Source organism: Podarcis erhardii, assembly GCF_964252035.2.
Source record: "Podarcis erhardii genome assembly, chromosome: 3".
In the NCBI taxonomy this organism is placed as follows: domain Eukaryota; kingdom Metazoa; phylum Chordata; class Lepidosauria; order Squamata; family Lacertidae; genus Podarcis; species Podarcis erhardii.
In genome coordinates, this window is record NC_138507.1 from 66,063,819 (window position 1) to 66,085,204 (window position 21,386).

Below are 21,386 nucleotides of genomic sequence, written 5' to 3' on the forward strand. Positions count from 1 at the left end.
AGAGTTACATAACTTTCTATATTTCCCACTCTGTGCTCCAGATCTCAGCACTGGGTCACATGACATGTTTATGATTTGGGGTTGAATGTCCGAGCCATGTGCTGGCATGCTGGGTCATGAACATGTGGATGTTGTATATGTTGTGCATGACAAAGGTGGAAGAAGGTAGGGTGGCCATACTTATATAAGCACCCACTGTCCACCCATCCTCCTTTGATCATTGGCACCCATGTACCCACCCCTTGGGACCAAGCAGGAATCTGTGTGTGGGTTTTTTAGCCATTCCACAGTGTGTCTTGCTGGACTGGTTACAGTGTGAATACTGTGTTTAAACAGGTTAATTTGCCAGGAAAATTCAGGAAAGAAAGAAAGCCTGGTAAGGTCAACTAGGTGAACCCCTTAGGCACCTTTGAGAGTGATAGGAAGCTCCCAAGTCCTGCAGCTCAGAGCTAGGGGACCCAGGACAGGATATGGACTGCATTTGGAACCATCTTCTCTCATCTGCCTGGAGCTATGGGCCCCCAGGGTGATTATGAAAGTAGGTCTCCCTATTCACCTTAATGGTGCAGTTTGGGGAAGGGCACAGGCTGAATTACATGATCACAGTGGGACATAGTCATATAGCATGTGATCATGATTTTTAACGCCTTTGTTTTTTACTTTGTGGCTTGATATTCCTTTTACAGATGCAGAGCTTATGCATCTATACTTTTTGAAAATAAGTATTCACAGCTGGTTGCACAGAACTGAATGTCCTCCATTAGTGAGGCACTTGTAGAAACATCTTGCAAATACCGGTACATGTAAGTACTGTATATACATAATACAAAAGTGGGGAAAGTCATCATACTTGGTAGTGAGTTCTTTGCCATGTCTTTCAAAGCATGACTTCTGCATAACTCAAAAGCACATGAAAGCTACCTAAACAACTGAAATCACACAATCAGCAGACGTGTTAGAGCCTTGTAACCCTGAGAGATTTTAATTCAAAACTAGCAAAGCTGGGATCAAGTCAAGACACACAAAGGAATGGCAATATCCCAAGCATGAATACATTTTAATTGCAGAGTATATGTGAGCTAGTAACAAATCCTTGCCCCCTGGCAGCTGTAACTGAATGGATCCTGCACTGCTGAAACATACTGTGTATGAGAATTTGTCTTCCTTTAGCTTCAGGCTGCCCCTCTGGCAACTGTCATCCACAATCATATCAATTACATAAAACCAGATTTGTCCAACCATCTTGTCTATACACTGACAGTCTAATAATGTGACCTGCTGTATTTCTCTAGCTCTATTTCTAAGGGAGCTTGAATCATCACAGCTTTGCACATACATTCACGTACACCCACAGACTTCTTCCGTGATGTCATGCTCTACTGAAAAATGCAGTCAAAACTCGCTTCATGGCTTGCCATGTTCTGCAGTATTCATTACAGACACATTATAATGTATAATGACTTGCACAGGTACAGCCTAAGGGAAAAACTAGTTAACTCAAATAGTGGAATACTAGCACACAACACAAGATGCTGTGTTGCTGAGTTTAATTAGTATATGTAACATTAATAGAATTGTAGTTTGAAGGGATCCCGAGGGTCATCTAATCCAAACTCCTGCAATGTGGGGGTCTCAACTACATCATACATGACAGGTGGTCATCCAATCCCTGCTTTAAACCTCAAAGGTAGGAGAGTCTACCACCTCCTGATGGAGCCCATTCCACTGTTGAACACCTCTTCCTGATATTTAGTTGGAATCTCCTTTCTTGTAACTTGAATCCATTGGTTCGGGTCTTAGCTTCCGGAGCAGGAGACAGCAAGCTTGCTCCATCTTCCATGTGACAGCCCTTTAGACAGTGGAAGATGGCTATCATATCTCCTCTCAGTCTCCTCTTTTCCAGGCTAAACATATCCAACTCCCCCAAACATTCACCCTCTTCTGCACATGTTCCAACTTGTCAATATCCTTCTTAAATTGAGGTACCCAGAACTGGATACAGTACTCCAGATGTGGTCTGACAAAGACAGAGTAGTGTGGTACCATTACTTCCCTTGACCAGGACACTATACTTCTGTTGATGCAGCCTAGAATAGCATTCACTTTGTTTTGCTGCTGCATCACATTTTTTACTCATGTTAAGCTTGTGGTCTACTAAGACCCCTATATCCTTTTCACATGTACTATTGGCAAGCCAGGTGTCCTCCACCTTATATTTGTGCAGGTGGCTTTTCCTGCTTAAGTGTAGAACCTTACACTTGTCCCTGTTGAAATTCATTTTGTTAGTTTTGGCCCAGTTCTCCAATCTGTTAAGGTCATCTTGAATCATGATTCTGTCTTCTGCAGCATTGGCTACCCCCTCTCACTTTGGTGTCATCTGCAAATTTGATGAGTTATCCCAGTGACTTAGAGCCCTATTGGATCAGACCAAAGGTCTATATAACACAGTATTCTCACTGTGGCCAAGTAGATACCTTTGGGAAGCCCCAGGATGTGAGTACAATAGCTCTGTCCTGTTTATGCTCCTCCAGCAACTGATATTCAGAGAGGTATACTTCCTCTGATACTGGACATAGTTCATAGCCCTCATGACTAGTAGTCATTTATAGCCTTCTGTGAATTTGAGTAATTTGGTGGTGCAGCAGTAAATTCAGAGGTGCAGGCACTCTTCCTTCAATATCAGTCTTCTAGTTGAGTGTTGACAGGATTGTAGCCAAAGCAGGATCGCTGAGAAACAAGGGAAAACCCAGGGTTCCAGAAAAAACCCCTAAACCTTTAGGGAGAAGAAACCCAAGCAGCAAAATAAACAAAACTTTAACCCAAACAACCTAGGGAGAAATGACCTTGCTCAGCGGCCACAGAATGCTGAGTATCTGTTGGGATAGGAAAAATGGGAAGAGTGGAAATGAGTATCTTAGAGAAGGGGATAGCCTTGAACCCTGAAGAGGAGCACATCTCAGTGCCATACTTATTAATCATCATTTACAGTCATACCTTGGGATAAATACGCTTCAGGATAAGTATTTTCGGGTTGCGCTCCGTGGCGACCCAGAAGTTTCGTCGCTCGCGCATGCGCAGACGGTCAAAATGACGTCACACGCATGCACGGAAGCGGCCAGATGCGCTGACGCGTCTTACGTTCTGTTCAGGATGCAAATGGGGCTCCGGAACGGATCCTGTTCACATCCTGAGGTACCACTGTATTAAATTTAAATCATGATCTGCCTCCCAAAGGAACCCAGGGCAGCATTTTGTTGCAGATTCCACTTGAAATAGATATGCATAAGATATTAAGAACAATGTGTATCATAAAATTATTATTCCAGATGTTGTTATATAAATGTTGCTTCTTTTCAACCAGCTTTGTGAGCTTTCCTGAGGGTCACACAGATTTGTGTACATCATGCATACAGACTTTTATCATCAGTTGGAGCTGCAGCAATAAAAAAAATCAGACCTTTTGATTCATTAATATGGCAGTCAGTTCTAAATGAGAGCATATGAAATGACTGCATATTCTCCACATTGCCTGTGTTCTAAGAATATCAAATATTTACACACTATTTTGGGAACTGGTATATTTCAGATGCAAGCAATTCTCCTACATTGGTTAGGAAGCCTCTCAAATAGGAGAAGCCAATTCCAGGAAAAACATCCGCCTTGTAAACAGAAGTTTCTAGTTTAAAAAATATAGTTGCTGTCCCCATTTTTGTCCTCATTTTTCACTGCACAGCACTGAGATACTGTAGCCCAGGGTTTTTCAACCTTTTGGGGTCCACGACTCCCTTGACCAACTACATTCTTTTTGCTGCACCCCTGTAGGGCTCAGGAGCCCAGTTGTGTCACCCCTTGCCTGCAGAGATGGCAGCCTCTTACCCTTTTTCAAACACCCTCCCTTGTGAAGTGTTCCTGTAGCTTCCTCTCCCCTCTCCTTGGGAGTTCTCCGGGCAGCCGCTGCCCTGGTCTCTGAGCTGCACACCCCACCCCAAAGAGAAGTATCTCTTCACACTGCCCCACAGGAGCCTGGGACTTGACTGTCCATTCCCAACAGCAAGGGGTGGCAGACTGGCTGCCTGGACTCCCTTGCCTGCCTGCCTGCCTGCCTGCCTGCTTGATTGCTTGCTCTGAGGCTGCCTTAGTTCCTGGTAACCAGCACCCCCTGAGCAGTCCCAAAGGCACCATTCACTTGGGGAGCTTGTAGCCAGGGCTGCTGCAACAAACAGCTGTGCAAACCTTTGGGAGGCAGAGATGCAAGAGAGCATCAGAGGAGGGAGGGAGGGAAGGAAAGAGGGACAGAGGCCAGCGTTGCCTGCAGCACCCCTGACCATCATTCAAGGCTGAAAACCACTGCTGTAGTCTAATTCAGCTAACATGTCTACTCAAAAGTAAGCGTTATTGAAATCAGCAGGCTTTAGTCTTAGAGGCAATCTTAACCCTACTTACCGGTACCTAAGTGCCATGACTTTTCCTGGGGCGAAGCTATTGAAAGGGCAAGTCAGTTGGCAGTCTAATCCTATGCACGTTTGCTGGGAAATGAATCCTACTGAGTTTAATGAGACTTGCTTCCTATTCCCTAGTAAGTGTAATGGTTTATTGTTTTCAGTTTCCAAGGTATACTTGGGATCCAATCCAAAACACTTGCTAAGAAGTTATTCTTATTAAACAGAAGAGAACTTACTTCTGAGAAGACTTCAATAGGACTGAACTGTTAATTCCTTTCTGATATATTTTGGACTGGGGTTTTGAGGAGAGAAATTTTAATAGTTTTAGTTTTCTGTATTATTCATGCAAAGAATAGCATATTACAAGCACAGTTAAGACGTAAAGAGCCTCAGTAGTTGCTGCTGCTGCTGCTGCTGCTGCTGCTGTTGTTGTGTGTTTGTGATTTTACAAGAAACATGTCTAATTGCACTACAATGTGGGTGAAGGTGCCAATCTGACTGTACATTTGAATGTAATTAAGTATAGGCAGGCAACATTGGCATTTGGATGTCCATCAGATTTGCCACCACACAATGTAATAAGGTGGTAAGACACAAAGGTTGGGTGATCTGGGCTACATTGATTAATATAACAGCAGATCTGCCATAGGATATCATGGGGTTGTGTTTTCCTTACCACTTTTCTTGCGCTTCACTCTTAAAGGTGCCTAAGAGTGCTCATCAAACCTTAACTACCGAATGACTTTCCCACACCTACATTTGAATATGTCAATTTAATCAATTTAATGACTGAAATCTGTTAAGTACACCCACCACCCAATGAGTACATAGTGGGAAGAGAGGGGGAGGCACCAAGGCCAGTCAGCTGATGGGGAAAAATGCCTACTCATTCCCAGACAGTGTCCAGAAAATGCCTATATTGAATAAAGCAGGGGTTGGCAAGGCTTACCTTGCCTGGGCCGGTTCACTGGCACAGAGCCCCCTCCATGGGCCAGATCGCATGAGCACTCCCGCCTGCGATTTCCAGCATCTGCGCAGACGCGATTTCCTGCGCCGCAAAAGTGGGTCCCCACACCGTCCTGCGCCGGTTTAGCACAGCGTGTGGGGACTTGCCGAGCTGGCAGCTCGGTTCGGGGGTGGATCGTGGGCCGGTAAAACAACCCCTGTGGGCCGCTTGTGGCCCATGGGCCTTAGGTTGTCGACCCCTGGAATAAAGGGTGGGGGAAGTGGGTACAGATAAGCCAAAGACACTAAATGAGAGATGGCGTGGGCTTAAATAACCCATAGTCTAACCCCACCACCCAGGCATCTGTGCAAGTATATAGGCACACCTGAAGCTGAAGTTGTGGCCTTTCTCACCTAAGCATCCAAAAGGGAGCCTGCCACTGCAGCTGGTTTGGGGGCAGTGGGATGCCAGCCACAGTTCCTAATCCAGCAAATGATATGCATGTGGAAGCTTAACTGGATGTCAGGGTTGACTGTACGTCATATAAAGCTTATATAACCAATTAAAAAAAATTGGTATGTGCTTAAATGCTGAAAGAATATGCCAATAACCTTTGAACAGCAACACATCAAATTAGTTTCCACCAAGCATATCATGACAAAAAGAATGTTCCATAAATTAGGTAAAAACTGCCTTCTTTAATTAAATGTGATTATTGAGCCAGTACTTGCAACAGATGCAAAGTTTTGTACGTTTTGGGGGATGGGAGTGCTTTAAAAAAAGATAGCAACAGTCTACCCTTGAAGGTCAAACTTTTTAAAAAAACTTCCCTAGAAATGCATCTTAGTAGAACTTGAAAAGCTTTTGTATTATCACTGATGCGTTTCACTGGTCGTGGAGAGAAAAATTCCTCCCGCTCATCCTTCCCCCATAATAATAATCCTTTAGTAACTCCTCAAAATATTAATTGAGAGAATAGCTTGAAGATACGTTCTGAGGAGTGCTTAAGCCTGTATTCACTTGCCTTTCTGTCTCTTTTTTTAAAAATCGAGTAAGTTGATTGGTGAGTCCTGAAAATCCACAGTTAGTGATATAAGGCCTCTTCTCACTTTAATTACTGTTTGACAGGCACATTTACTTTCCAGCTGAGCTGTCCTAAATGGAAGCAGCTGCTTTTTAAAACTATACCCCATTCCAAATCCCTACCTTCAATATTTTTAGGACATGAAACCTGTAATTCTTCTTTGATTTATGAAAGGGAAAAAATCTCTCTTTTGGTGTCATGACATTGGTCTGCACACAAGGAAAGAAGTCTCCTTCTGCTTCCTAAAGTTTGAAGGAATTAGACTGTTCATGTTCATGGTACAATATCACAAACTTTCCGTGTTGCCATACAAAGGTAGACAGACAGATACACTCTATGGATTGCTCTTGATTTTTCATTGTTGGATAGAGCAATCACTGTTGCTAGGAGCAGCAGAGCAGCGGATCAGCTGCCAGATCCAAAGCCCTATGAGTGGTGGGTATCAAATTTGTTGCAGCAGTTCCAGGCTCATACAGCTGAGGGGCCCACATCATGGGATCTAGCAGAATCACAGCCCTGTAAAACATTATTTCAAGACCTTCTGCTGGCTGCAGTTGGTGGTAATCAATCTACAGTGCTTTCCATCGCCACAGAGAATACTTCTTCACTGGTGGAGGCCAGTGGACAAGAACACCCTACTATAGCCTAACCCTCTCCAGCTGCAAAAATAGGGGGTTAGGATTGCTGCCTTATGCACTTGATTGTGAACAATAGATGAAGACCTAGAAATTATTAAAGTCACTAGAAGAAGCTTGGATTAAACCAGTTTCAGGTATAATACATGTATCAAAAAACTGATAGTTTTCAAGTGTATTCTATTCACTGTACAATCAGTTGAAAAAGTTGCTCTTGGAAAGAATATGGCAGTAAAAACCTCACATAACTGCAAATAAATTCAATACTAGTTTCCGTTTGGAATTTCTATACCAAGTTACTGTATTTTGTTATTGGCAAACAGTCCACATTTGTCCTCGGGAAGACGGTCATTTATTTCTTCTTCACATTAAACAAGGCAAGAAGGGAAACAGAGGCCCAGATGATTAATCCTAATCCAGAAACAGATGTAACTGGCAGACAATTAGATTAGAAATATTGAACTACTGTCTAGTGCTGCATGTTGTGTTATTAATATGTTAAATGTGTTGGTAGTAACCAGTAAATCTTTGTGGCTTGGTGAAGTGGAATTTAAGACAAATAGATAAATTGAAGCAGAACAATAATTATAAATAATTTGTTTTGATTTTTTTCTTGTTCAGGCTGGTGCAGTTTCCTCTGTTTAGACTGGCATATGTAGGCTGCAATTCTATGCACTTTAATATGGGAATTTAACTGAGTCAGCATGCATAGGGTTGCACTATTAGATTAGTACATGAAGATTGTGACACTTTGAAGTTAACCTTGTCCTTGTTTTGTAGATCTTTACTATCTCCCCAGGAAAATGTATCCACTTGAGTGAAAGGGGGCACAAAAAATGGGAATGGAATTTTATCAGCTATTGCATTTATTTTCTGATATGTCCTTGCTGCCATTTCTCCTCCTATCTGTCTCTGGCTTTTTTTCATTATTTATTATTTAATTTGTATTTTGTCCGCCACCACTTTTCTGCAAACAAGAAGCCTTCCATATTCATTTTGTGCTGTTATGAGTTATCTACTCGTTTGTCATCAATGTGGTTACTCTTGAATATGCCATATGGTCTTCAGCAGAACTAACTTCTGAATAAGTGTGTTTTTAAGATTACTCTTTTATTGCAAGCAGTACTTTGTTGGGAACCTGTCATGAAGACTCAATGCAAGATACATGGGAGAGCTTGGAGGGTTATAAAAACCAGCTATAGAGAGGAAGGTGGTGGTGCTTGTAGCCCACCAAGACTTGGGAAAACAGAACTAGAGAAAACAGAAATTATGTTTAAGACATTGGGATTAAAACTCAGGTTTGATTTTTGCTTAGAAAGTTGTTGTGTAGTAATGGGAGTGGCTTTTAAGTGCTCTTACTGCATAAGTCATGTATTATCAGAGGTCCACAGGACATGAGGCTATTGTTGTGAACATGTGTGCAGGACAAAAGGATATGATCCTTTCCTTTTTCCTTCTGACTCAGAAAGATTGATACAGTCCTAGGGGTCTATGTTTAGAGTTGGCTAAATATTGTGAGATGACGGCATTTTGTCTCTGGCACACCTTCTCTTTCTGATTTGTAGATTTAAAGTGAGCATAGGTTTGCAGTGCAGTTTTGGTTAGCAGTTGACTTTTGTTGTTTGTGAAATGGAATGGTTTAAAATATGTATATGTATGCACACACAAAAAGTTCTTCTTGGGTAACTGCTTTCCACAGATGGAATACAAGCTGCTCATTTTTGTGTTTGGGCTGAAGGCTTCTTAGCCTCTGATATGTGTTACATGGTATAAAATGGCATGTAGTATGTTTCTAAGTACTGTAATTCCAGCATCTCTAATAGAACTGATAAGTAATTTCTCTTCATTATGTTTAATACTATCTGTGTTTAATGCTATTTTTTCATTGGCAACTTGTGCATTCATGGTTTTGTTTATCAGTATGCTTTGTATTTTTGTGTTTTTATATTCCAAACCGCCCTATGCTCCTCAGATGAAATGATATAGAAATTTAATAAATCACCACCGTGCAAATCCTATAATAAATGCAAATACCAATGAGTATTCATGTAATCCATAGAATAGACTGTTGGACTACTTCCTGGTAGATCTAGTTTCAGTTCCTTCTTCTGCAGTAATTTTACTGCTTAGCTCAAACAAGTCACTTTCAACATATGAAAGAAGAGTGATAGTACCAAGCCTCCTCTGTAGAAATGAGCTTTGTATACATGCATTCAATGAGTCTTGTGAATTAGGATTTTTAGTGCCGGCAATAGTACTTTTTGGCAGACGTATCCAGTAACTTAATACACAGGTATTAAAAACTGAGTGTCACCCGCCCCAGAGAATCAAGCTATACACATCTAGGACTTCGATGGAGAATAGCTGGGCAGTAGTTAATATCCACAAGGGTAGCTCGGTAACTATATGCATTTATTTGGTGTGAAGGAATTAGTTTGTGGTTTGGGTTATTTAGCTAATATACAATCACCATACGCACAAGAAGGAGCTAGGCATAGGAGGAAATTAGGAGGGGGAGGTCGAGTTCAGCACAACTCTAGGAGGCAAACTAGCCTTCTCTTTCTCTGGGCTCACTTTGCAGAGTAGGCTTCAGACAATCAAAGCTGGGCAGGGAGTACCAGAGGCTGGTTTCTAAAACAGACGGATACAGGAAACAGCAAACAAATCTCAAAGCACAGCCTCACTTAAAGGTAGCAGATGTGGAGGCTGCCATGTGTAGGGAAAGTACCTCTGGAAGACAGGACAGGAACAAGATATACCTTTCCTGGACCTGTTAGCCAATCCTGAAGAATTGGAACTGGGGCAAGTTGAAACTGGGTCAGGAAGGGAAAATAGAAATGCAGCAGGCAAGAGGAGGCCCAGAAATGTTTATTATTATTATTTATTTATTTCACAAGATTTATACTCTACTTGAGATTGTATATTAAAAATAATCAAAGTGGTTTACAAAAATATAAAACAATAAATAGCTGTATAGATTGATACAATATATATTTGATTTTTAGTGCCACACATATAATACTAAAATATTCAGTTATATCAGTTTAAAATCCTATGGAATAAATGAGTAAGTGTGTCCCTCATAGATATTACACTTCTTGAGTTCCAAAGGAACCCAAACATAATTCAGGAATGCCACATTGACCATATTTACAGACAGAAATATCTGGATTTTCTGCTTGATGAACTGCTCCTTACATTGAAACTTTTGTGAACTGTAAGCCTTTCTGGCTTGCAGAAATCAGCATTGTGTGAACATAGCATACTGTATATGCCTAAGTGTAAAGAGTTTAATGCAGATTCTTTGGACAGGTATAAGCAAACTCAGCCCTCCAGAGGTTTGGGGATTACAACTTCCATCATCCCTAGCTAATCGGAGGAGTGGTTAGGGATGATAGGAGTTGTAGTCCCAAAACAATTGGAGGGCCAAGTTTGCCTATGCCTGCTTTGGACTAATGCTTTACTTTGGCCTATTCTTTAAGGTAAACTCCATAAAGTGCCCAGCTCCAGTTAAGAGAGCATATCAATGACATCAAAACAACAATCACCACAGGCAAGCAAGATGCTTCTCTTCTCTTTTTGTTTTCAAGTGTAGTTCTCTTTTTGTTTTTTAGTGTAGCTCTCTTTTGTCCATAATAGCTATACACTCCTGTGTATAGCAGAACACTCCTGATATAAGCGTTCAACTTTCTTTCTGATTGTCCTGTGTTTTGGCAAGTACTCTACAGCCAGCCTGAAAGTTGCCAGAAGCAGAAAGGTTTTCCATGCTGAGCATGCTTCAGCAAGTCTGGGCTAGATACTGTCTGGCAAAGATGCTTGTATTATGATGACCCCCTTCCTGTTATTTGGGATCCAGCCTGTTTACCTGACTCATCTGCAGGGTGGAGTGGCCGCGTGCTGTCTCAAGGGGCTTCTAAGCACTCAGTGTAGTGTGTATGCTGATAGAGATTCCCTGGTGCTTGTCATGTAGTAAATTACTGAGTTTTGAATTACAGTTATGTTTTCTGGGTGCAGTGTTGGAACTACCACAAAGAGGGGCCCTAGTCTTGATAATATTGATAGAATGGTGACTAATATGTTTCTCCCACAGTACATGCTTCTGACATGCTTCTGACCACTGCTTAGTCATGCAAAGCTTTGTGTTGTACATTTGTACAGTGGCAGTTTTGCTGCCTCAGTCTTGTGCAGAGCTACATAGCCACACCATTACAGGGTGATGGCTGATAGGATGAGGATGGTGCTGGTGCAAGGTAACATAGAGGCTCGCCATACATATATCCTCCAAAGAGGCATAGGACCGCACTTTAAGTGTCAGAGGGAAGAAATGCTTAAGTGGCGGGAAACAATAAATGGACAGGGTTGGAGAAATTGTGTTCTCTTTGGTACTGAATTAGAGAACAACACATGTCACTCCACACCATGCACTTGCTTCCTCACTTGCGTGCATAGTATCATTTATGAATGGCATGTCCATGTACAATTTTTGGCTTTTGTCTGCATTATACATGTGAGTGGCTGCTTTTAAAAGACTGCCCAGAGTATAAAACAGTTAAGAGTGTTAGCAGCAATGGAAGGACCAGATCAGCAAGGAAAGAACAGTGGGTATATTTTGCTCATGTAAAAGAACTCACAGTGTTATTCCTTGTAATTCTGTGAAGTTCACTGTATATCTGAAACATCAGCTTTAGAAAGTGCAAACTTCCTGATTAGATTAAGTGTTTGTTTAGTGTCAACGCCTACTGATGACCATTTAATTGAAATGCAAATGGTAGAACTATGTGTAAACATCCAGATATTTTGAGTCTCCAGTCTGGGTGGGAGTTGAGACAGGAAGTAGAGACTGACCATACCACAGTAGTTTAGCATAATGTGTCTGAATTCTGTCTAATTTCAAACCATAACCTAAAAAATCCCTCTCCCATGTAGCCTGGGAGATATTTTATTTATACAGAACTGTTTGCTTCCATAAACAACTGTTTTTAAAAATTGCATAATAGATCATCACACTCCCCCTTCCTAAGGCATTTGTGTGGCTATAATTCACCAGAAAGGGATTTCAGTTTATGCATCTGACAGAGTGGGTGTGAATCCATGAAAGTTTATGCCATGATAATGTTGTTAGTCTTAAAAGTGCCACAGGACTGTTGTTTTTTTCCTGTAAGAGACTGACATGGCTGCCCCTCCAGAAAAAGGGAGAGAAAAAGAAGTGAATAAAATGTTGCTATCGTTAGGCTGCTATCCTAAGCATAATTGCTTGGAAGCCAAATAAACATGGTTAGGAATTGGGGTGTTTGGCTTGTTTGCTTCACTTGTGTAATTTCTGAAGCCCTCTGTATTATAAAGTAGCTGTGTTTAACAATAGTTTCTTTTCTTCCTCCCTCTGAACATTTTCATTGGGGCTTTGTTTGCCACCCTGGTCTGCACAAACAAGTAATTGTGGGGTTCTTCAACCACCGCCACCTTTGTTGGTTCTGTTGGCTCATTCACAAAATCCACTATGAGTTTTCTTGAACATGTTGTTATTGTTGTTGGCATCTATCTGTCTTGGGAGACAATGGAAGAGTTCACCTTCAGGGGTAAAGTCAAACTGTTGGACAGTTACAAAGCCTGCTGTGGCTGTAAGGACCGAAGCCACTGTGGTACCTCGGGTTACAAACGCTTCGGGTTACAAACGCTTCAGGTTACAGACTCCTCTAACCTGGAAGTAGTACCTTGGGTTAAGAACTTTACTTCAGGATAAGAACAGAAGTCGCACGGAAGCGGCGGGAGGTCCCATTAGCTAAAGGGGTACCTCACGTTAAGAACAGTTTCAGGTTAAGAACGGACCTCCGGAACGAATTAAGTTCTTAACTAGAGGTCCCACTGTATTCATAGAATTGCAGAGTTGGAAGTAATCACAAGGGTCATCTAGTCCAACCCCCTGCCATGCAGGAATGTTTTACCCAACTTGGGGCTTGAACCCACAACCTTGAGATTAAGAGTCGCATTCACTATTGACTGAGCTGTATTCAGTCTATATTGTCCCAGGGTAAATGCTTAAGGAAATGCACATTAAGAAGGAAAATTAATTAATCATGGGAGAGAAGACACATTCTTTGATGTAGTTGGGCCCCAGAAATATTTGTCTTTCAAACAGCTTCTGTGAACAGGCATGTTCATGAGTATAGTGTTTTGCTTGTGGCAAATGAGTACTGGGGGTTTTTTTAAATTTATTTATTACATTTATATACCGTACCACCTTTTCATCAACGGAGCTCAAGGTGGTGTATATGGTTTTCTGTTCCTCATATCCTCACAACAACCCTGTGTTACATGACTTCAGAACACAAGAACTAAAGCTGGGTGGACAATATCTTCCCAGTTGTTAACACTGGATCATGGTAATGTGGTGACTTCTCTGTTAGGGACATATACTGTCAATTCATATACTGTATGTACCTAAAACCTTATTGTTTGAGTCCTGGTTGAACAATTCAAGCTGGAAAAGTCACCTTCCCAAGGAATGAATAAAACTTCTGAATGTATATGAATAGTAATTACTGACTTAGACATATTACCTATATGTAGATTTGTGTCATCATGTTGTGAGTCCCCTCTCCAGGCTACCATTCTGCATTCCCAGCTCCCGTAGGAGAAACCGTAGTAACGCATATGATGGTGGGTGCTAGTCCATTATAGTAAGTAGTAGAAGCAGATGTCACAAGATGGGGGATGACTTAGTCTTAACATAAAACATCTGTGTGCGTGCTCTACTTTGTGCCACTTCTCAGGCCTTATGCAGACATTCCTACATTAGGGGAATGTGCATATCATTATAATGTTGGCTGATTCTCTCTCTCTCTCTCCCCCCCCCCGCTTACATGTGCATGGCACATGTGCATAGTGACACCCCCCCCACAGCATGTTTAGGCTTCACTTATATGTGATTAGAGCCTACGTGCATTGGCATCTACGTAGAAATGTAAATATACACACATGCTTTCCAGTGCACAGAAGTCAGGTGTGCTGGTGGAGGCAGAGCCAGCTGCTATGAGCTTGATAGCACTACTATCAAAAACATATGCATAAGCTACCCATTGCATTTAGGCACGCAACTAAAATGTTTCAAGTACAACTTTAGTGTGCATCACACATATGATGATGATGATGATACAGCCACAAACATCAGGAAGTTGTGATTCGCAGTACAGCTTTACCTCTGATCAAAGTATAAAATTACCTTTATTGTGCAGCAGTAAAAAAATTTGCTCCAAAAACACGCACTATTATTTCTCAAGGAGACTTGCTAGTTTGCTGGGATGCCGAAACGTGAGAGACCCTGCTACAGAATGTGCCTGTGTAAAGAAACCAAGCCAATATCATGGTGGGCACACAGAAAAAAAGTGCAAGGCTTTCAGCCTAAGTTTCAAGAGCTTGTTTTTCTGACAGAGGTGGGTGGAAATTTAGGCTGCCAGACTCAAGTAAAAGGGTTCCTAAAAGGAGGAGGAAAGGAAACCTTAAAGAGGGCATTCCTGAAATCCTTGCGGGAAGCTGGGTTGGCTTAAACATTAACCCTGTTGAGTGGCGAGTGTGTTAAGTGCGTGTCTGCGTGGTGCGACTGGAGAACTTGGGCCAGTCGGCCAGAACCTTCAGAGAGGCTGCTCTTTCAACAGGCGATTTGTTCGCCTGTCTGGGGCTCATTGCCATGCGAAGGGGCTGACATCAGAGCACCTTTTGTTGCTAAAAGCTCTTTTCTCTGGAGAGAGACAGAGAGAGCAGTCATGTGGAGATGGGAGAGCCCATGTAGAGGGAAAGGGGGGGAGGCAGAGAATTAGAGTTACCTACGAACTGAAAACTCAGCGCTGACTCCTGATTTGAGGAGGGGGAACCTTACCGAAGACTTCCTTTGGTGCCAGATGTATTTTGTGCCTGTGGGAAGCGATTCCCTCTCCCCAAAGAGGCGACCGCGACTCTCTGGAGCACCCCTGCGCGAGGGCAAGGTGGTCACGGCCAGCTTTGCTTTGCCACCCTGTTGCTCACCGCTCCAAGCAGGCAAAGTTTGTGCGGGGCATGGCAGTTTCTAGACGTGCCAAGAGTTGAGCCCGGGAAGGAGCTGCAGGAGGGAAGCGTCGGCCGCCGCCTCTGCTCTCTTCTGGGGCTGGAGCCTGGCGGGAAGGCGAAGGCAGAGGCGGCATGATGGAGTAGCCGGGCGGCGGCGGCGGCGGCGGGTCTGGCTTGAGCGCAGGGCTTGAGCCGGCGGCGGGGCGTGAGGCGGGCAGCGTCGCCCTTGGCTAGAGTCTCGGTCCGGTGGGGAGCGCGCCTTGAGCTTTGCTTTCCGAGGAGGCGACTATGGAGGAGGAACAAGCCGCCGGCGCCGAACCCCAGGAGGACAGCAGCATGCCCGAGAGTTTCTCCAGACTCTGGACGGATGTCATGGGGATACTGGTGAGTGACTGGTTTGGGTGGATTGGGAGAAGTGGAGAGGGGGCTCGAAAGCTACCCAGCCTTGGCTGTGAGGCTGGTGGCTTTGACATCTCCTGAAAGTCATTCTTGGGGCGACTCAGTGCAAAAGTTCCTCGTGAGCCCTTTACGACCCAAATTGCCTTCCCCCCCCCCTTTGAATAGCACCTGTTGTAAAAAGTTAGTCAGATGAAATCAACATTACATTACAAGCACCTGCTTTACTATTCTGCTCCCTGTTGGTTTGCTTGTCCCGGCTATTCTTTAGGCTTAGGTCTCCATTTGTTGGAAGAATTGAATGTTGAGGTGGTGCTGTTTTTGGCTTTTTGGACGATCACTTTCATCTCAGCCTAATCACGGTTTCTGAATATAATTATGAGCAATGTGCCTGCTTATAATCAGTCAGGTATCCTTGGGGATTTAATTTCAGTGGTAAAAGTGTAATTTCCACCAGTGAATTTTGCATACCTATCAAATAGATACCGTATTGCATGATTGAACCTCCTTTTCCAAGCTGATGTGTAAATTCTGCTACTTTTTTCTCTGCCTCTTAATGTATGATGTATTGAGGAGAACCTGTGGTTTGTTAAACTTGTGCAGTTTCAACTTTGCCTGAACCAATATTTTTAACTGTGATTTTGGATTTCACACACTTTTTTAAAGAGAGAGAACTGTAGAGTGATTTATCAGGTCTTCTATGGAGTATGCATGCAGAGAATTAAATATTTCTAATACTCCTTTCATGTTGCTGATTCTCTTCCTCCCTCCCCTGAGGTTCAATAATTCAATAGCTACGGCGGATCAAAAATGTTCAGCTACACCATACATGCCCTGAATTTAATTAGTTCAACTACTTTAACCACACCAGTTGCGGAATGGGGCTAGACCTGACTAATGGAAAACTTAACTCTTTCAGTATTTTTAAAGTGTTTTTTGGCAGACAAGCAAAAGGAGAGTAGAACTGTTGTGATCGAAACTGTTTACTGACAGTTAACTGTAAGAAAAATAATAAGAAAAAGAACAATAATTGGATTGCCCCACCTGGTGTTTCAAACTGGTAGAGTAGTATTTAGCCTTGTGACCTCAGGCTAATTAAATTATATGCATTCCTAGGTATTATTATTTATTGCTTATAACCCCCTTGTCCTCAAAAGGAAGAGTGGTTAACAATAGACATAAAATAAAACAATAAAAATAGTGTAAACAACACATTAAAAATGAATTAAGCAGTATGATACAATTATCACAATCTAAAGCAGTCAACAGCACAATAAAATATATCAACAGAACCACCCTTCCCATGCTCTGAAGGCTAATAAAAATAAGTTGATGCTCAAATGGGTGTAGCAATCTGAATATGCACTAGAAGAGAGTTCCACAAGTGAGTTGCTGCTGCTGAGGGCTTACTGAACGAAGGCATTACTAGCAGAGCCTCTCCAGCGCATCTTAAAAGCCCACGTTGGGTGGTACTGAGTGAGATACTTCCTCAAGCTCGGAGGCCCTGAATCATTTAGATTTATATTCAAGTACTGTACCAATACCTGGAATTGTGCCCAATAGCTTACAGAACAGCCAGTGCAGTGCAGTGCAGCACCTGCAAGATTGGTGTTAGGGAATTCCACTTTGCTGCCTCAGATAGGAAATGGGCAGCAATATTATGTGCCAACCGCATCTTCAGTACTTTCTTCAAGGACAACCCCACTTACAGCAAAATACAGGAATCCAATTTTGAGGTTATCAGAGCATGGACCAGTCACCACTGGTCCACTGGCTTTGGGCTCTCATATTTCAGTGGTGCGCTGTGCAACGCTAAAATTCAGTGGTCCCCCTCCTGCCTGCTCAGTTCTACAGCATTGTTTTGGCGCCCCCTGCAGGGTGGTGCCCAGTGCGACCACACTGGACACGCTGCCTTAAAACCGCCTCTGCCTAGACCTCTGTAACCAAGTTATCTAACAGTGTATCTTGGGCATCAGTTGAAGCTAGGCGTTAGTTAGCACTACTTGCCACTGTGGCCGCCTGAGCATCCAGTGTTGTATCCAGGAGAACTCCCAAACTATCTCCACATGATTGCCTCAAGATTTGGGAAGAATGAATCTGTTCTGCTGAAAAGTTTTAGGTAGAATAAATAGCTCCAGAAAATGTCACAGGTTTTACAGAAGTGAGAGTTTCTGTTCTATGTATCTGAACTTGATTTGCCTTTATTTCAATTTACAGTTATCATAGATTTCAAAGGTTCTTGTTGTTATTAGTAGTTGTTTTTTGTAAAACTGTGTGTGCTACATACAGTAATCTCAACAAGCAAGTAACTCAGAATTATCTCCTTTATGCTCACTATCAACCTTTGTTACAAAGTTCTTACCCGCAATAGGCCTCCATTTCCATCTCTCTCCCCCACAAATGTATTAATATTACGTATTTATTATTTTTATACCCCACCTTTCTTCATCAGTGGAACTGAAAGTGGTGTACATGGGATTCTCAGGTGATCTCCCATCCAGGTACTGATCAGACTTGCTTAGTTTCAGTGAGGTGTTGGCCTCCATGTTTCTTCAGATCATGGTCTAGCACTCAAAAAAAGGAGACCCAGATAATAGGGGAAAGGAGAAGGGGAGGAAGGAGGAAGGAAAGAAGGTAAAAAAAAACCTAAAAAAATAAAGGCAAGCCAGGGATAAGGAGAGAAACAAGGGACACTGGTACCAGGCACTGTTGCTTGAGGCAGGTGGGGACAAGCAGCAATCAATGCGTTAATTCCTTACATTCCACATTATTAATACATGTATTCATTCATATGTTGAACTACGACAACAGCAATGGGATTTATTTCCTCTGCTCTTTATTGGTTTTTTTAAAAAATGAAAATAGTTGACTATGGATGAGGTTACACGGAGTGCATTTTCTGGCAAATTTTGGTACTGTGGGAGATGTACAAGGTGAGACAAACAGAGTTAAACTGGGTGTCTGGAGAAAGTTAATGTAGCAGAGAAAACACCAACCTTAGTTTTGCCAGTTTCATAGTGCAGTTGCCGGGGCAAAATGAGTCATTATAGCTGGTAATTCAGTGTGAAGATTCAGTGATGTAGAGTGTTTCAGCTTTAAAATGATGGAATAGCTAAACATCTCCTTTGCCTGCACTTTTATCACTTTAGAAACAAATAAAGAGAGAAGTCTTTATGCTCATGTCTGTGGGAGCATCTGTAGGGGCATAAGGAGTGGTGGGAAAGTGCTCTTCTTATTCAGCAGGTATTATGGGTTAGGGGAGCTTTGACTTTGACAGACATTTACTATGAGAGGGTCAGCAGTAAAAGAGAACTTTGCAAAGATCTCATTTGGAAACCTACATTTTTTCAGGAAATTGTTGTGGATCAAATCTTCCCTTGGTTTTGGTCTATGCAAAAACTTTTACCAGGCATATTTTGAATATTACATTTTTTAAAAATCCTAGGATACAATAGGAGATGCTGATTATGGTATTATGTTAAATTGCAGTTATGAAAGCTGGCAGTGGAAATAGAGCCAATACAGTTCTTCACTGATTTCAGTCAGATTTCCCCCCTGTAGTAATAATAATGGGAATAATAATGAGATAATTTTTTTGCTCTGGGTGTCATGAAGGTTGTGCATTTATGACAGTTTAAAAACATTTGCTTACTACAGATGAAATATATGCAGGAATGAGAGTCAGCATTTGGATTTGCTGAACTGGAAATGACTGTCCTGTTGCTTGTCCTAGCTAATTAAACTCATGAAATATTTCAGTACTAGTCATTGCATTAGAATGTAAGCATGTAAGAGTAGTTTTCCTGGTTATTAATTGGGTCGATAGAGAATTAATTGTTTTTTTAAAAAACCATCCTGCTGTAGTGTTCTACTAATCTTCCATACATGCGTACTCTGTGTGTGTAGACTTTATAGCAGAGCTTTCCAAACCTTTCATGTTGGTGGCACACTCTTTAGACATGCATCATTTCGCGGCACAGTCAGTTTTGCATCATTTCGCGGCTCAGTAATTCAGTTTTACTAGCAAACCAGAGGCTAAACTAACCCCTTTCCAGCTCCGGGAGCAATGTGGGGAGCGTTCGCGCGACACACCTACACACTGCAGCTGACACACGAACGTGTTGCGACACACAGTTTTGAAAGCTTTGCTTTATAGTATATGCTTACGCATTTTTTGCTCTCAGTGTTGTAACTCGTTTAGTGCAAGTTGTAGTTATGAAGTTTAATCTTTGTAGGGAATCTGAAATGTATCCTACTTTGCATTCTTGATCTTTTGATCAGAATAAATTATATATGTTCAAAGAAGCCAGTGGGGTTTCTGTTTCATAACAAAACTAAAATTAGAATTACATTTCTCTGGTGCAACTGTAATTTTACGAATTCCTATTACAGCAATAGGAATAACCCAGCTAACATTCTTTTCAGTGTGATATGTGCAGCAGAACTTTCTAGATGATTATTCCTGTTTTTTATAACTACTACTGAAAAGTGTTGGACAAGAAATTCTGCTTATGATATAAAATGCTTTAGAAAATTTTTCTGTAAGAATTTCTTTCTGATGCTAGATATCTTTATTTGGATGGATTTGTGAATAATATACTATTTAAGTATATATATATATAATATTTACGAGCCTTAATTGGAAAATACAATTTTATTTTATTTCTTAAGAAGAACGTTTTGGGATAGTCTGCTTTAGGCTTGCAAAACTATGCTAAGTGAATAAAAAGCATAAGTTCATTATGGTTTAGTTGGCTATTGCTAGCAGTATGTAAACAGAACAGTTTCTCTGTATTGAGGTGAATAATGCCAGCTTACATATGTATCAGGAATATTAACTATTGGCACACATAACTTTGTCATATGTTGTAGCATTCCTACCCACATTTTTTTTTAACAGTCAGCAGTGTTGTGTTAGAAACTAGGATAGGAGCCATTTGGCTTCCAGGACCTAGGTTGTGGATGCCAAAACAAAAGGTCTAGGCACCATTTTTTTTGCAGCCCTGCAGGGGGGAAAGAAAGCTGCCAGGCAAATCAGGGGTCTACAGGGTAGCATGGCAGCAAAGAGGTGGCTTTTGCTACCGCCATACCCCGCCAAACACATTCACCCGGCAGCAAAAAAATAATAATACACATCTTTTGCTCCTTCACTGCTGGGCAATTCAGGTGGGGGTAGCATGTCAGCAAATGATGCATGTCTTTTGCTGCCGCTGTGCCCAGCAGACCAGCTGACTGTAGCCAGGCAGGTGGAAATGCTAGGCACCAAGGGTGGTCCCTGAACATCTCCAGGCAAAATGTGACTGGCGCCCAGCCAATTTCGAACGCTGGCAGTTAGATTGAGGTTTTGTCCCACATCTCCCCAAAAGTTAGCTTTTTATAAAAGCTGGATGATTGCTGGAAGACACCCTTGTGTCCAGGGTGATACCTGGGAGATGAGTGTTGCTTTTTCTTAAAGCAAATCCATAGCTAAGCAAAATCTTCAGTAGAATTCACATTAGCTACACCCAAACCAAAATTAATTTAATCTTGATCCTGCTGCAGAACCCTTTCCTCACTGTCTTTAGTTTGGAGAAGCATTAAGCTCTCAGTCTATAACCCACAGGTGATGGTTATAGAGGTGCTGGTAATTCTCCAGTAGTTTGACCTTACCCATAAAGGTGCACTGTCCCATTGTCTCCTAAGACAGTTCAAACATATGGATTTTAAACAATTGCTTAACACCCAGAGAGCTGTATGTGGCATTTGTATTCCACTGTTCTTGACAGACTTCCTTGTGTTTCCCAAAAGGCCAGTCATGAGGTTTAAGAGACCTCCAGAACTGCATGTGATGTGGGGAGGTGTAC

The 21,386-nt window shown here is 42.0% G+C and overlaps 1 protein-coding gene across 5 annotated transcripts in view; it reads left to right on the forward strand.

The window, feature by feature from the left end:
- Positions 1-21,386, forward strand: part of SASH1 (SAM and SH3 domain containing 1) — a gene marked incomplete at its 3' end in the record, with an annotated part of 506,774 nt that overhangs the window by 371,604 nt on the left and 113,784 nt on the right. Inside the window, exon 1 of one of the 5 annotated variants that reach the window (XM_081854313.1) lies at positions 14,770-15,531. The exons of 3 other annotated variants lie outside the window; for them this stretch is intronic. In XM_081854313.1, coding sequence (XP_081710439.1) covers positions 15,436-15,531 — 96 coding nt within the window. In that variant the 5' untranslated portion in view covers positions 14,770-15,435. Of the gene's footprint in view, positions 1-14,769; positions 15,532-21,386 lie in introns of those variants that run through there. One more of the 5 variants, XM_081854316.1, reaches the window with a different exon arrangement.